The sequence below is a fragment of the Hyaena hyaena genome, unplaced genomic scaffold (assembly GCF_003009895.1).
Source record: "Hyaena hyaena isolate Hyena2069 unplaced genomic scaffold, ASM300989v1 scaffold_3, whole genome shotgun sequence".
NCBI classification, from domain to species: domain Eukaryota; kingdom Metazoa; phylum Chordata; class Mammalia; order Carnivora; family Hyaenidae; genus Hyaena; species Hyaena hyaena.
Window position 1 is genome coordinate 7,100,514 of NW_024080635.1, and position 14,378 is coordinate 7,114,891.

General features: G+C 48.1%; 1 protein-coding gene across 6 annotated transcripts in view; it reads right to left on the bottom strand.

Annotated features, from left to right (window-relative positions):
* Positions 1–12,788, bottom strand: part of MTFR1L (mitochondrial fission regulator 1 like) — an 18,468-nt gene extending 5,680 nt beyond the window's left edge. The window contains exons 1-6 of one of the 6 annotated variants that reach the window (XM_039234163.1): positions 12,687–12,788; positions 9,511–9,645; positions 8,891–8,995; positions 5,723–5,832; positions 5,274–5,485; positions 3,785–4,106 (exon numbers count right to left, since the gene is read on the bottom strand). In XM_039234163.1, the coding sequence (XP_039090094.1) occupies positions 3,785–4,106; positions 5,274–5,485; positions 5,723–5,832; positions 8,891–8,995; positions 9,511–9,525 (764 nt within the window). In that variant the 5' untranslated portion in view covers positions 9,526–9,645; positions 12,687–12,788. Of the gene's footprint in view, positions 1–3,784; positions 4,107–5,273; positions 5,486–5,722; positions 5,833–8,890; positions 8,996–9,176; positions 9,339–9,510; positions 9,646–10,862; positions 12,525–12,686 lie in introns of those variants that run through there. The other 5 variants (XM_039234173.1, XM_039234181.1, XM_039234184.1 and 2 more) reach the window with 5 other exon arrangements.
* Positions 12,789–14,378: the final 1,590 nt, after the last annotated feature.

Consider the following 14,378-nt stretch of genomic DNA (forward strand, 5'->3'; position numbering starts at 1 on the left):
CTGAGCTGGCAGTCAGCACAGAGCCCGACGTGGGGCTCGAACCCACGAACCGCGAGATCATGACCTAAGCGAAAGTCGGACGCTTAACCGACTAAGCCACCCAGGCGCCCCTGGAATATCCTTTTCTATCCCTTCACTTTCATCTGTGTGTGTTCTCACATCTAAGAGTCTCTTGTAGGCAGCACTTAGATTAAAAAACAAAACCTACTTAGCCACAGGCTTTTTTTTGTTTTTTTAGTCCTTTTTGGGACACCTAGGTGGCTCAGTTAGTTAAGTGTCCAACTTCAGGGCATGATCTCACGGTTTTTGTGTTTGAACCTCACATCGGGGTCTCTGCTGTCAGCACAGAGCCTGCTTAAGATCCTCTGTCTCCCTCCCTCTCTCTCCCCTAAGCATAAACATTTTTATTTATTCATTTGTTTAATATCTATACCCAGCATACGGCTCAACCTCATGCCCCAAGATCAAGAGTTGCATGCTGCCCATTTAGCCAGTGTTTTTTTTTTTTTTAATGTTTTTATTTCTGAGACCGCGTGAGCAGGGGAGGGTCAGAGAGAGAGGGAGACACAGAATCTAAAACAGGTTCTGAGCTAGCCATCAGCACAGAGCCCGACGTGGGGCTCGAACCCACAAACCGTGAGATCACAGCCTGAGCCGAAGTCGGACACTTAACCGACTGAGCCACCCAGGCGCCCTAGCCAGTGTTTTTTGATTGGCATAGTCTATTGCATTTAAAGTATAATTATTGGGGTGCCAGGGTGGCCCTGTCAATTCAACTTTGGCTCAAGATCTCCTGGTTCGTGAGTTTGAGCCCCATTGTTGGGCTCTGTGCTGACAGCTTGCTTCTGATTCTGTGCCTGCCTCCCTCTCTCTCTGTCCCTCTCCTGTTTGCACTGTCTCTCTCTCTCTAAAGCATAAACATTGGTAAGTATGTACTTGCCATTTTTTATTGTTTTCTGTTTCTGTAGTTCTTCTCTGTACCTTCTCTTGTTTTCTTCTTTTGTGGTTTGATGATACTCTCTAGGGATATGTTTATATTCTTTTTTATCTAGTGTATATTTACTGTAAGTTTTTGTTTTGTAGTTAAGATTAATCTAAGTAGAACTTTATCAATAAGTCTATTTTAAATTGATAAAATAGTTGCCAACTTAAGTTTGATCACATTCTAAAGCAAACATTTTTATTTTTATTCCTCTATTCTGTTTTTGATGTCACATTTTACATCTTTTTATCTTGTGTATCCCTTAACTATTGTAATCAGTTACAATGTTTTTACTTTTGTCTTTCTATTTTACTTTTGTGTTTTTAACCTTAATAAGTGATAAAGACATTTTTATTTTTATTTTTATTCCATTTATCTTTCCAGTGAGATTTGCTCTTGTGTTCCTGTTTCTGATTAGTGTTTTTTTCAGCTTACAGAGGTTATTTTAGCATTTCTTGTACAGCTGATTTAGTGATGATAAACTCTCTTGGCTTGTCTGGAATATTAGTTCTGAATGATAACTTTGCTTGGCTGGAATTTTTCTTCTTTTAGCATTTTGAATACATTTTCATTCCCTTCTTCCTGCCTTTAGGGTCTCTTTGGGTTCTTCTTGTTTGGAACTCTCTGGGCCTCCTGGATCTAGAGGTCTGTTTCCTTCCCCACATAAGGGGTGTTTTAAGCCATTCTTTTTTCAAGTAAGATTTTTCTTTCTCCTCTTCTTGTAGCTCTACAATGAGAATGTTAATCCATTTGATGTTGCTTCTTTAAGTTCCTTAATTTGTCTTTTTTTTTTTCCCATTTCTTTTCCTACTTACTGCTCTGATTGGGGGAATTCTAGTGCTTTGTCTCTGAGTTCACTTACCCTTTCTTCTGTTTCATCTGATCTGCTGGTGAACCCCTCTAGTGTTATTTCTCAGTTCAGTTATTCTGTTCATCAGCTCCATGACTTGTATTTTTCATAGATTTTCTATCTCTTTGTTGAAGTTCTGTGTTCATCCTTTCTTCTCCCCACCTTCTCCCCAGTTTGGTATCTTTATGACCATTATTTTGAACTCTTTATCAGGTAGATTACTTATGTCTGTTACCACTGAGGTGTGTTTTTTTGTTGTTGTTGTTGATTTTTTATATTTGAGAGAGAGGGAGATGGAGGATCTGAAGCTGAGAGTGCAGAGCTCGATGCAGGTTTGAACTCACAAACTGACTTGAACCGAAGTCAGACACTTAACTGAGCCACCGAAGTAAATGCCCCTTCCCTGAGGTTTTTATAAGAGATCTAGAATTCATAGTGAAACATTCACATCATAAGTGAGCCAAGAGAACAAAATCAACTCCAGATTGGGGTATGTTTAAATTACCTGATACATCATAAAAGAGTGTCCTAAAAACTTGGAAAATAGGTGCTTTAAATTACATACATCCTTATGAAGGCATTTTACTGGTCATTAGGCTAGGTGTAAGGGCTAATCAACCTGTCACATTTCTGAATCTTTGCTGATGGGCTACTTTCTCATTTTTAGTTATCAATTTAGTTCTATTAACAAATAAGTGGAGAAGGGGCTTGGATCTAATATGGTGAAGAGGCAAGTAACAGAAAATTTGAGTCATTCTATAAAACATTGACCAGGAAAAAAAGGCATAGGACAGCTTAAAAGCAGCAGCAGCTGAATTTGGGAATGCAGGAGATCTAGGAACTGTGGGTCAGTATGACCAACCTGGCTAGGCCCAAGAAGGGAGGTTAAAAATGACTTCTCTAAAGTCAGCCAGCCTTTGCAAGTAATTGGGGGCCAGAGGTACCAAGGTAACCTTCAACAAGAACTTCAAGTCAGGAGAAAGACCTCATGTCCCAGGCCCCAAAAGAGCTTTTTTAAATCTGCATTTACGAACAGCTGCACACCTGGCCTTTGGGGTCTGGATGTTGAACTTCAGTGTTTCAGTGCTCAAGAACCTGCATGTGAACAAGCTCCTGTGGTGCGTCCCACGAAGGAGGCTCAGACTACACTTGGAGAAACACTGCAAGGTAGTGACTCCCTCTGGTTGGAGCTCTCGGGCTTCTCTGCTAGGCGAGTTTCTCAAGGTAGGTATTTCCTAAACTCCTTCCCACCCCCACCTAAAACACCTAGGGCTCCACTCGTTGGGGGTTCTGCTTTATTAAGTTTAAGGTGTATTTTTAACAAATTCTGATGGGCAGCCAAGTTCAGAGTTTCAAATGCCTAGTTCAGGGTTGGCTTATATAAGAAGGGACCACCGTATATACAGATTTTTTAAAGTTGAGTTTGAGAGAGAAAATCCCAAGCAGGCTCTGTGCTGTCAGCACAGAGCCCAATGTTGGGCTTGATTCAGAGCATGAGCCAAAGAACCGGACACCTACCCAACTCAGTCACCCAGGCTCCTCTAGGGGACCACCATATTTTAAAGCAGAAACCGTCCCTAACTTTATGAAATTCTCCATCTATCAAAAAGTCTACCAGTTTGAGATAATAATTATTATGCAACCCCATTTTGAAGGGTGGGGCATGGGGACACTTGTCACCAGAAAGAACTAAAGTGGTGAAGTCCCTCTGGGGGACAGAAGTTGGATTAGATAAATCTCTACTAATGACTGAATTAGATCATCCAACCAAGTGTAAAGTGTTGCTCTTTCCTCAAACCGGAGCCTGGGGTGTTATTAAGCAAGCAAGCTATAGCTTGTGAATGGAGTAAATTATAGCTACTACTGAGGACTTACTAAGTTTCTACTAGACCACTGGCTACAAGTGACTTAAACAGTAAATACGTCACCAGAGCTCCTTGTCAAATACTTACAGATCTTGGCTCTGTTTCATCCGGTGGAAGTCCTTCAGGATCCCCATCATATCTGCAAAGCTGCTGGCCTTGGATAGAGAGACACAGTCATCGTCTTCAGACGAACTGCAGGTAGCCTTGTGTTCTGGTCTGCAACATTCGGGGCTGGCAGAACAAAGCAGGGGGACTGATGGAAGCTCAGGGACCTCTACCTCGGTCTCCTCGGTGATGTCACTAATGACAAAGGAAGTTGTAGAGTGGAATGAGGATCCAAAACAAGGTAAGGGAGAAGAAACATTTGAACTTCCTGGAGATAAGAAATCTGGCGTTAATGAAGCCGAAGCTGAAAGAGAAAACAAAGGCATGGATGGACATTGGGGCTAGAACACAGCAGTAATATCTTCTCCCCACAAGCACTGCCTACCAAAAACACTCATTTCCTGGGCTGACACCATGACATTCTGGCAGAGTCCAGGACAGTACGTGTAAGCCAGTGGAAGATTCTTCCACTACCCTCCCCTCTCAGGCTCTAAAGAAGATAGAGAAGCACTGAGCTCTTCCAGTGTTCTGGGAGTGTGGAAAAACCTACCCCATAAAGGCTTAGGCACCTAAAATCTCCCATTCTGGGCTATGGAGTGACAGCCCTATTTCGACCAAAGCAGCAGTAACAGAACCAAGGTCAGAATTTGTCCTTTCTCTAACTGGGCTATGCTTCTGAGTGACTGGAAGAGTAGCAAAAACAGAATGGTGATAGTCCTCCTAGTTTCTCAAAACAAAAAGATTTTTAAGTTTCATTTTTCATCAACTACTTCAGCTTGTCTCTTGGATGATACAAATGTAGCCAACATATAAATGCAAAGTTCAAGTCTACTTTCTTTATACAACTGTCAAATGATTTTCATGGGCTGCACCAACAGATAAAGTCATAGCTCCCAAACCTCAAGTCAACAAGGACTAGGAAAGTGAGGATGGAAGGAAAAGGAGGATAAACCTTGGGCAACTTGGGCGAAATCCACATGTTGATGTTTCATGCACGAGATCAAGACAGACTCTTGTCTATTTCCAGTGGTTCTGCCTTTGAGATAGATGGGAGGATGGGAGGTGGTCTCTAGTAGAACAAGGAAAGGGACGATAAGTGCTTACAGGGGATAGCTCTCTTAGTGGTGGGGAATACTTATTTCTCATTGAAAATGAAAGCTGCTAGAGGGCTCATGGAATATGTGATCTTAAAGACACCTAGAAGAGGGTATTGGTTTTTGTGGCCAAGGGAGGGAATCTGCCTGAGGTCACAGGTAAAGATTTTGTTCCTAACCAGACCAGTCAGCCAAAATGACCGATGGAAACCATCCAAGGAGTACTAGAGGCCAGCCAGGCCTCAGAACAGCCCCAGAGCTTTGGGCCTATGGCCCCTTGAATCATGGACCATCATTTTCCTACCCTTATCCTGTACCAAAAGCCAGGGTAAAAGGAACAGCCTACTGTATTCTGACCCTGATTCAGGAGTTCTTACCTGCATCGGATGCCACTATCTTAGCAATCTGGCTGCGCAGGTGGCTCAGTTCATCCTGCAGCTCTGTGGTGCGGCTTAGGGCTGGCAGGGCTGGCTTCTTCAAGGCCAGGAGCCGCTCCTCAGACCCACGCAGGTTGGGCACGGAGGCATTGCGCTGCATGACAATCAGAGGGCTGGGCTTCCAGGTGTGCTTCAGGGGCCGTGTGTCACTCCTGGACCAGGGAAAGACGGGTATGTCAGTCAGAGACAGCCAGCCACTGTGCCCCTTCTAGAATTCCTTCACTCATTGCTACACGAGTAACACAGCCAGGTCTGCTCCCACTCAGAGCCCACAGCTTTCGTTCCTATTGCGCTCAGCCCCTCTTGAGCACTCTCCCTGCTGCCTGCCATCTCATCTGGACAGAATCTCCCTCCCTGTTCCCCAGCAGACCAGCTAGTGCCTCAGCTACCTGACCCGGGCATATGTCTCCTCTTCATCTGCAGCAATCCAGGCGATGTCAGCCAGAGTAGGGACCGGGGGTACATCCCTCAGACACAGGTCAGAGATGTTGGGCAGGGTCTACGGGAAAGCAAAAGTCCATCAAAAAACACTGACATCAAGAGGAGACTTATCAAAGGCTGCAAAACATATGGAGGGGGGCACCTAATTCAGCCCTAGGTGCCAGGGCAGCTTCCTCAAGGGGAGAAGACAGTTCCTCATTGGAAACAGTTTGAATAAAAGGTCAGAAGAGAGTTTGTGGGATTACAAATAGTTCAGCACAGCTGCACAGAGCCGGGGATGGGGAGGGTGGTTTGCAAAAGGCTGGAAAGCAAATTAGAAACTTTGATTCTAAGATCAATAATGAGTCACTGGAGGATTTTAAGTAAGAATCAGATCTTAAAAGATTACTCTGGCTGCGGTGTGGAACATGCATGAGAGAGTGAAGAGACTAGTTATGAGGCTGTTCTATCTTCCAAGCAAAACATGGCAGCCTAGGGTAGGATTGGGACCTGTGGGTTTGTTTTAATGTTTATTTTTGAGAGAGAAGGAGGCAGAGAATCCCAAGCAGGCTCCATGCCACCAGCATAGAGCCCAATGATGGGCTCAAACTCAAATCATGAGATCATGACCTGAGCAGAAACCAAGAGTCAGATGCTTAACTGACTGAGTCACCCAGGCGCCCTGGGAACTGTTTTTACATATAAAGTTTTACTGGGGAAAGTTCACGCCCATTCATTTATTGTTTGTGGTATCTTTTAAGCTGCACCTGCAGAAGTGAACAGTTGTAACAGTAGTTATGGCCCACACACTAAAATATTTACTATATGGTCTTTTAAAGAAAACATTTGTGGGGTGCCTGGGTGGCTCAGTTGGTTAAGCGTCCGACTTCTGCTCAGGTCATGATGTCACGGTTTGTGGGTTTGAGCCCCGTGTCAGGCTTTGTGCTGTCAGCTAGCTCAGAGCCTGGAACCTGCTTCGGATTCTGTGTCTCCCTCTCTCTCTGACCCTCCCCTGCTCACGCTTTCTCTCTCTCTCTCTCTCAGAAATAAATAAACCATTAAAAAAAAATTTGCTGTCCCTGATTAGAGCAAAGGATCTTCAGTGGGGACTGGTCAGAGTTGCATTTTAATAGAAATGGCCACTAAGAGCATCTTGCTCTCTCTGGCTGTGAGAATACATGTGCAAGATCAACAGTCTTGTTATCAACAGGAAGTTTCTCCTGACTAGCTCTTTACAACACATCTGAGGCTAATTAGGATTACACTGTTATAGCAGCATTGTTTTAAGCAAACTTGAGAAGTTAAATAACAAGAAATTATACCAAAAGAATAAGAGGATTCCTTAAGATATCCCCTCAACCCAAATGAACAACCAAGGAACAGACAAGGCTAAGTGACTCTATTAAATAAAAAGTTAGGAGGATTCTGTCATGCTATGATTGTAACAAAGTAAAAAAAAAAAAAACCATGCATCTATAAAAAGATGGAACAGAACTACACAAAAACATTAATAGTTATTTTATGTTAGGACTATGTGATTAGATGTAATTTATTTTTCTTTCTCCTTTTTTACTTTCCATAATTTTTTGTGTGGATAAATTTAAAAAATAAATCAGCAAGATTCCCTTAAATAATATTTAAGGGAATTTACAATCAAATCCAGGAATAATTTCTCAAAAACCCATCTATACCCATGGGTTATTCAGATGTTTCTGCTACAAACTGGTAGGTAGATCAGAATTGGTAGCTCCAGCTTTTAAGATAGGGAACCTGGGTCTCACAGGAGTGATGTGATACTCACTCCAAGCTCACACAGAAAAGGACAACCCAGAAGTTACCGTTAAGATGGGCCACTTAGGGGAAGCCTCCGCTTGTTTTCCTTCCCAGAGTGCTGCTCCACTACCAACAGTTAAATGCATTAACATATACAGAGAAGTACGCACCGTGCCTGGCACACGGCACGCGCTCGGTAAATGTTAGCCAGTACTACTACTCCTGCTCCCACCACGCCCCTGCTCTGTGGGAGCCTGTGCCTTTGACACTCCCTGCCCAGCAGCATCTGGCTAAAGGACTGAAGGGGTTATAGCTAAGTGGGGGGTCAACACCACGGAGTCCCTCTGTTCCCTAGCTGTTCTCCCCTTTGTTTTGATGCTTTGGGCAGCTAGGACCACACCCTGCCCATGCCCTTTAGGCAGCTCTGGATAACTGGCAATCTGGGTCACAGGATGGCCACCCCCACACTTCCAACTCCATTCTTGACTCTAATACCACCCCCGACACCACTTCTGACTCCAGAATGAGCTACAGATTTCACAGCTCAGCATCTGATACAGAAACTCCCTTCATTTCTGTTTCCACCTGGACCCATGTCTTCAGGCATATATTTGTCACATCTGTGTAGGCAGTTTAAGTACTTGTGCCTCAGTTCCCCAAATGTACACACCTTAAGCATCTAGCCAGGAGCTGGTACTTAACCATTCGTGCTTAGAGGGAGGTAGCTGGGCCTAAAAAATGCTACTTGGCTTTCCACTGCAGAAGGAGGGTGCGTCTGAGACGGGCTGGGGAAGCATCTGCCACAGAGTGGGTGCCAAAGGCCCCCTAGACCCAGAAGGAAGCCTTAAGTAGTCTAGTAAAGGAGTGCCCAGACTTGGCCAGAAAGAAAAGGCTGAGGAGTAATGGTCTCAGGGAAACATAAGTGGCCAGGTCTTCGGGCTGGTAAGAAAAGCAGAGTTCGACCTCTGTGTCCCACATAGAGACCTGATAGAGACCTGAGAGGGTTGCAGGCAAACACCTGAGAGCACAGACACGGCTACTCTGGAAACGCAGTTCAGCAGGGCCTTTGGCCTGCTCTGATAAGCTGGACTGCAGGAGCCTGATGAAAACTTAGTCACTTAGTGGTGGCACCAAAGATGCAAGATTATTCATTTATTAACAGATTGGAAGTCTGACAGTTGTGGTCACAGTTTGTGTGCAATCAGGAAGGCACAATGACCAGTATCCATTGTATGTACTTAATATTTCTGGACAAAATGAAAAAGTGATCGGGAAAGCAACCTGCCTTAGCAACACCAAATAGCACCATCTTCCCATACATAGTTTCTGAGCTTCTACTTACCCTGCTCTTCCAGTACACTTACCTCAAAGGATGCCCGGGGACATGGCTTCAGGGGCAGGTTGGTTCCAATTCTTCTCACTACACTGCGAGCAGCCCCATGGGGCTTGTTTTGCCAGATTGGGATGGTCTAAAGCAGAAAGTGACAAGGAGCTAAGAAAGGGTCTAACTACTCTTCGATCCTACCCCCCCCCCCCACCCCTTTAGCAGGGAGACTGAAGTCCCCAGGAACAGGGTGCAGGGTGGAGTTAAGTCCAGTCTTACAAGTCTTAATACGAGTTAGGGCAGGTTCCCCAGTTGCTAGCCTTCACCTTGGCCAGCCACTTAGGGGGATACTGCTGTTGCCAAGGCATCGTCAGTGCCGGGAGGATCAGTGAAGAGGTGAGGAATTAGTTGGGTGTAGGGATCATGTTGGCTTCCCTCCCTTTCCTCAGCACAGAAAAGCAGAAACACGTTGACTCCTTAACTGCCTCCAAGACCACAGTTGGTTTTGCCTGTGGGAGGGCAGGAGGTATGTGGAAGTGTCACCTCCAGGGGAAAGGAAGAATTAACTGGAGAGTCTCAGAATTTCCTAAAGAACTTCAGCAGACCCAGGGCTCAACCTTTCCCCACCCCGGCCCTGCCCTGGGAATGTCTTTTCCTTACCACACTGGCTTCCATTCCTGACACTTCAACCGGCTCCTGCACTTGAAGGACAAGGCAGCCACGGGGCAGCTCGGGGAGGTTGGAGGCGTGACTCCTTCATATCAGGCCATCTTAAGGAACACCGGGTTTCTCTCCCTGTGAAACAAGCCCCACAAAAACCAGGTCCTGCAGAGCCATGACTTACACCAAGTTTTCTCAGATGTTTCACAGGGGAGAAAAACAGCTCAAGAGACTGCCCTCACTTAACAATGGCTCCAAATCCAGACCCTTAAAGGTTCTGTTCCAGACTTGTTACATGAGCTTGGCAAACTATGGGAGCCTTCCTGACCCCTGAGGTTTCCTGAGGCAATACAGTAAAACCTTGGTTTGTGAGCATAATTCCTTCCGGAAAGAAACATGCCTGTAATCCAAAGCACTTGTATATCAAAGCGAATTTCAAGAACCATTGGCTCAGTAATGATCATGTGACATTGGGTGTCACACAGCACTCCTACTGCAAGACATCACTCGTTTATCAAGTTAAAATTTATTAGAAATGTTGCTCGTCTTGAGGAACGCTTGCCAGAACAAGTTACTCACAATCCAAGATTTTACTGTACTTGTAAAGGTGTAAATAGAACTTGCGGGGGGGGGGGGGGGGGGCGGGCACCTCAGTGGTTCAGTTAATCCTCTGACTCTTAATTTCAGCTCAGGTCATGATCTCATGGTTTGAGAGTTCAAGCCCCACATGGGGCTCTGTGCTGATGGTGCCAGGCCTGCTTGGGATTCTGTCTCCCTTTTTCTCTCTGCCCCTTCCTCACTTATTTTCTCGCTCCCTCTCTCTCTCCCCTCCCTCAAATATAAATAGTTAAAAAAAAATTCCTTTGGTAGTTACGAAGCCAAATCGTAGGTCCCACCAAACCCAGCATTCTTTGCTGAAAAAGGGATGTAAAAGCCCAGCATGTGCCACCAAGCCTAACACTGCTGGGACCTGGCAAGGGGAGATGTAAAATAGACAAATGGAGAACGAACAGCTAGCTCTTGCCAATATGAGTCTACTGGGCTACAGGGAAAAGATCCAAATGTTTTTCTCCTGCTTAGCTATGACTGGTCTTTTAGCCTCTGGCAGGTCATATAACCTTTCTGAAAGTTGGCTCTTCCATATGCAAAGAGGACAAGAAGAGCTGCCACCTAGATTATTTTAAGGATCCATCAGTGAAACAGGGGATTTTAAAGTACTTAATGAACTGTTAAAACAAAACACTGATGGATGGGGTCATTCAGGACTGGATTCTTCACAGCTGCTCCTGTATGGTGAGCAGATGTAATCAATGGACTCGTTCCCTTGTTCATCCAACACTAACAATACCCACCCTGTGCTGGGCCCTGTAGGGACTTTGGAAGGAGTAAGACACACCCATGCTCTCACGAAACACACAATCTGGAAGAGAAACAGGACCTAAATACTTAATTCTAGCAAAGGCTGAATATCACTGCTTAAGAAAGGTACACTAAACAGGCCAAGTGAGTTCAGGCCCCTGCCCCTGCACCCTCATGGTGAGTTCAGAGGGGGAAGGAAGGGATGAAAAACAGCAACCAAAGCACAGGTCCAAGACAGGAAGGTGACAGGGGTATAAAGAGGGGCACAGAAGGAAATCTGCGGTCAAGTCATGAGAGCTGGGAATGTTCAGGCAGGTGAGAAGTCCCTGGGGAGCCACAGGCAGGCTCTGAATAGGGGACGGACTAAAACCTCCCTTGCAGGATTTCTTTCACCTGCAGGAGAAGAATTATCACTCACTTTATGGTACACGTGAGGAAAGGAGGCTAGAGAGAGGAAACGGACTAAGGTCACTCGGTGGTCACACCAGAAGAAAGTACAAGTCTGGTCTAGATCCTGCTACTTTCTGCATGGGCTCAACTCTCTGCAGGTCAAGCCTTTATCAAAGTCCCTCTGGGCCAGGCTCTGCTGAATGTCTCTGCTGCCACAGTTCCACGTAACAGCGGTTCCCTGTGCTGCTCACTCTAGGCGCTACAGCCACTTCCTCTCCGAACTTACTTCCAAAGACTCAGCTGGGCCTAACACAACAGCCAGAGAGATCTTTCTAGGACACACTGCTCCTATGTTTAACGCCCCCCTCCCGCTCAGGCTCGCTATAACCAGCAGGATCACATCTACACTCAGAACGGCCTGCAGGGACCTCCACGATCCGGCCCAACCTCACTAGAGGAAACTCCGAGGCCTGCGGTTAGGCCCCCCGCACACCTGACAGCCACACCTCCCGCGCTCCCCTAAGCCTCCAGCCACGCTGGCCGCCGCAGCACCGTTCCCGCCGCTTGAAACACCAGCACCCTCTTCACCGAGCTCCTCATTCTGCAGCGCTCGGATCAAGCAATGCCTTCCCTTCCCTGCCAGGTCCTTACTGCCCCCCTGCCCCAGCACCCCACGTTTCCTTCGGAGTCCTTCCACAACAGTAATGAGGCCCTCGTGTAATGTGCTGTCTTGCCGAAGGGCAGAGGCTTCCCCAGACACAGAACACCGCAGTGGGCACTTCGACGTTTGTTCACGAACGAACGAGAACACGGGCTTGGCCTTCACCGCCCTCCCCGTCCCAAGTGTCGGCGAGAAGACTTCCCCCGGTTCGCTGGCAACGCCAGGTGATTCCTAGCAACTCCGCGCTCCCACGACCCCTCTCCAGGCCGCTGGCATTGCCTGTGCACACACGCTCTCCCGCAGGAGACTCGGGGCTCCTCCAGGGCAGGCCTGCTCTCGTCACCCCGGTGACGGGCGGCAGTCCGCGTGGGCCCCAGGCGGAGCTCAGGGGGAGCCGCTGCAGGGCGCTCGCCCGGGACACGCCTCCCCTCCCCCGCAACGGCCCGACCCCACCGGGCCAAGGTCGGCCAAGCTCTAGCTGCTCTCGGGTCCCAGAAGAAACGAGGCGGCCGAAGTAGCCCGGCCGGCTGAGGAGCCTCTGCTACGGCTCAACCAATGAAGACAGTGACAGGCGAGCAACTACCCTCGCCGGGCATTGAGTCCTCCCACCCCCAGCCAAGCTAGGCCGACAACATGGGCTCCCGCGAGAACTGGCGCGGGAACGGGAGCCGCAGGCTCCGCACAGCGCCCGACACTAGGCTGCGTGGACAGTCGGGCCGGGAGGCCGCGCTCCCGCCTCCGGAGCAGCACTCGGACCTAGTCTTACCTCAGATTCCAGCTCCGGGACTCACTCACCTCACGGCCCCTCCTACCACAGCGGGCCGCCCAGCCTCAACCGCCCTCACTTCCGCTGATCCGCCCCCGGAAGTGATCCTCTGCGGCTGCGCACCGGGCCGCGACCTCGCGCGCCCTCGTAAGACGGACCCCGCTCTGGGCGGGGCGAGCGCGGCTTCAGCGGGGGCGGGCCTCACACAAGGATCCCGCAGAAGGGGATACGCCCATCCCCGAGGCCACGCCTGCGCTGGCCCAGCCCTTGGGAAAAGTTGACCACGCTGGGAAATCCCCGCGGCCTGATTGGTCGCATCCGCCTCTGGTCTCCGCCTTCTAGCAGCTCTCCCGGGGTAGTCCCGAGACGACCTCGAGCTTCCGAGTTCCGATCGCGTCCGCCACTCGGCCCCCAAATTGTGTGGCGCCTGCTGTCCCTATGCCTACTGTACCGTGAGAAGCCCCCACCTGGCGTTCCAGGCGCTCCGAACCCAGCTCTTGCCTTATCTCGCCCAGATCCCCCTTTCACACTTAATGCTTCCCAGCCAAGACCCTCTACAGCCTTCTGTCCGGCCGGAAGAGGCCTCTTTCTCATCTGACTCCTGCATTTCAGCTCTTTGTAATGTTTTCTATTTTAGGCTTTATGTATCTCACAATCTACACAAGGCAGATTCAGTGAAATAGTAGATTGATGGGCAAGACCCCAGAGGCGTTGGGAAAGAGACCCACATTCCTTCCAGGCTCGCTCACCCACTCCCTCTTTGAGCTTAAACCCTCACGGTCCTGGTCCTGGTCCTGGTCTTGATGGCAGCCAGGCCTGGGTCGCATACCCTCCTCTGACCTTAGTGTACAGCAGTGCCTGGCTCCCAGGCCACAGTTCTTTGGTCTCAAAGCCTCCAAGTTCCAGCTGCCAGGCTTCATAGTGGGGACAGGTTTCGGCAGTCACAGGGTCTCTTGCTCGGAACTCCGTGCTTGCTTTAATGCTCTGCTATCCCCCCCCCCCCCCGCAATGTATGTAATAAAATTTATATATAAAATTTAATATATAATTTTATATTACATATATATTTTAAACAAGGGTCCTGCATTTTCATTTTGCACAGGATCCTGCAAATTATATAGCTGTCCTGGTCAGAGACCTCAGAGCTGTCCACTCTGATCCTAATCATATTTCAAATGATGAAGGTTGACTTCCAGGCCCAGCCTTCTTTCCAGGATGGCAAATTGTTTAATCATTGATTCTCCTTCCTGGTCAATGGCAGGTCTTGCAGATCCACCCTAGCTGTCTCTCCCCGAGGCCGAGGGGGGGGGGGGGGGTAGACGTCTTGGTGCTCAACCCAGCCCTCCTCTCCCCTGCCAGTGAACTCAGCCTCCAGCTGCTGCGTTGGAAGCCCACAGCTGCCCCCTTTCTCTGGAAAACTGCACTTATAAGAGGGAGAACAGGGGCACCTGGGTGGCTCCATCAGTTAAGCGCCTGACTTCGGCTCAGGTCATAATCTCCCGGTTCGTGGGATCTCACAGCACTGCGTCGGGCTCAGAGCCTGGAGCCTGCTTCAGATTCTGTGTCTCCCTCTCTCTCTCTGACCCTCCCCTGCTCGCGCGCTCTCTCTCTCAGAAATAAATTAAAAAAACATTAAAAAAAAAGATAAAAAAGGAGAACAGAGGCCCTAACTTGCGAAGTTAGTTCATCCTC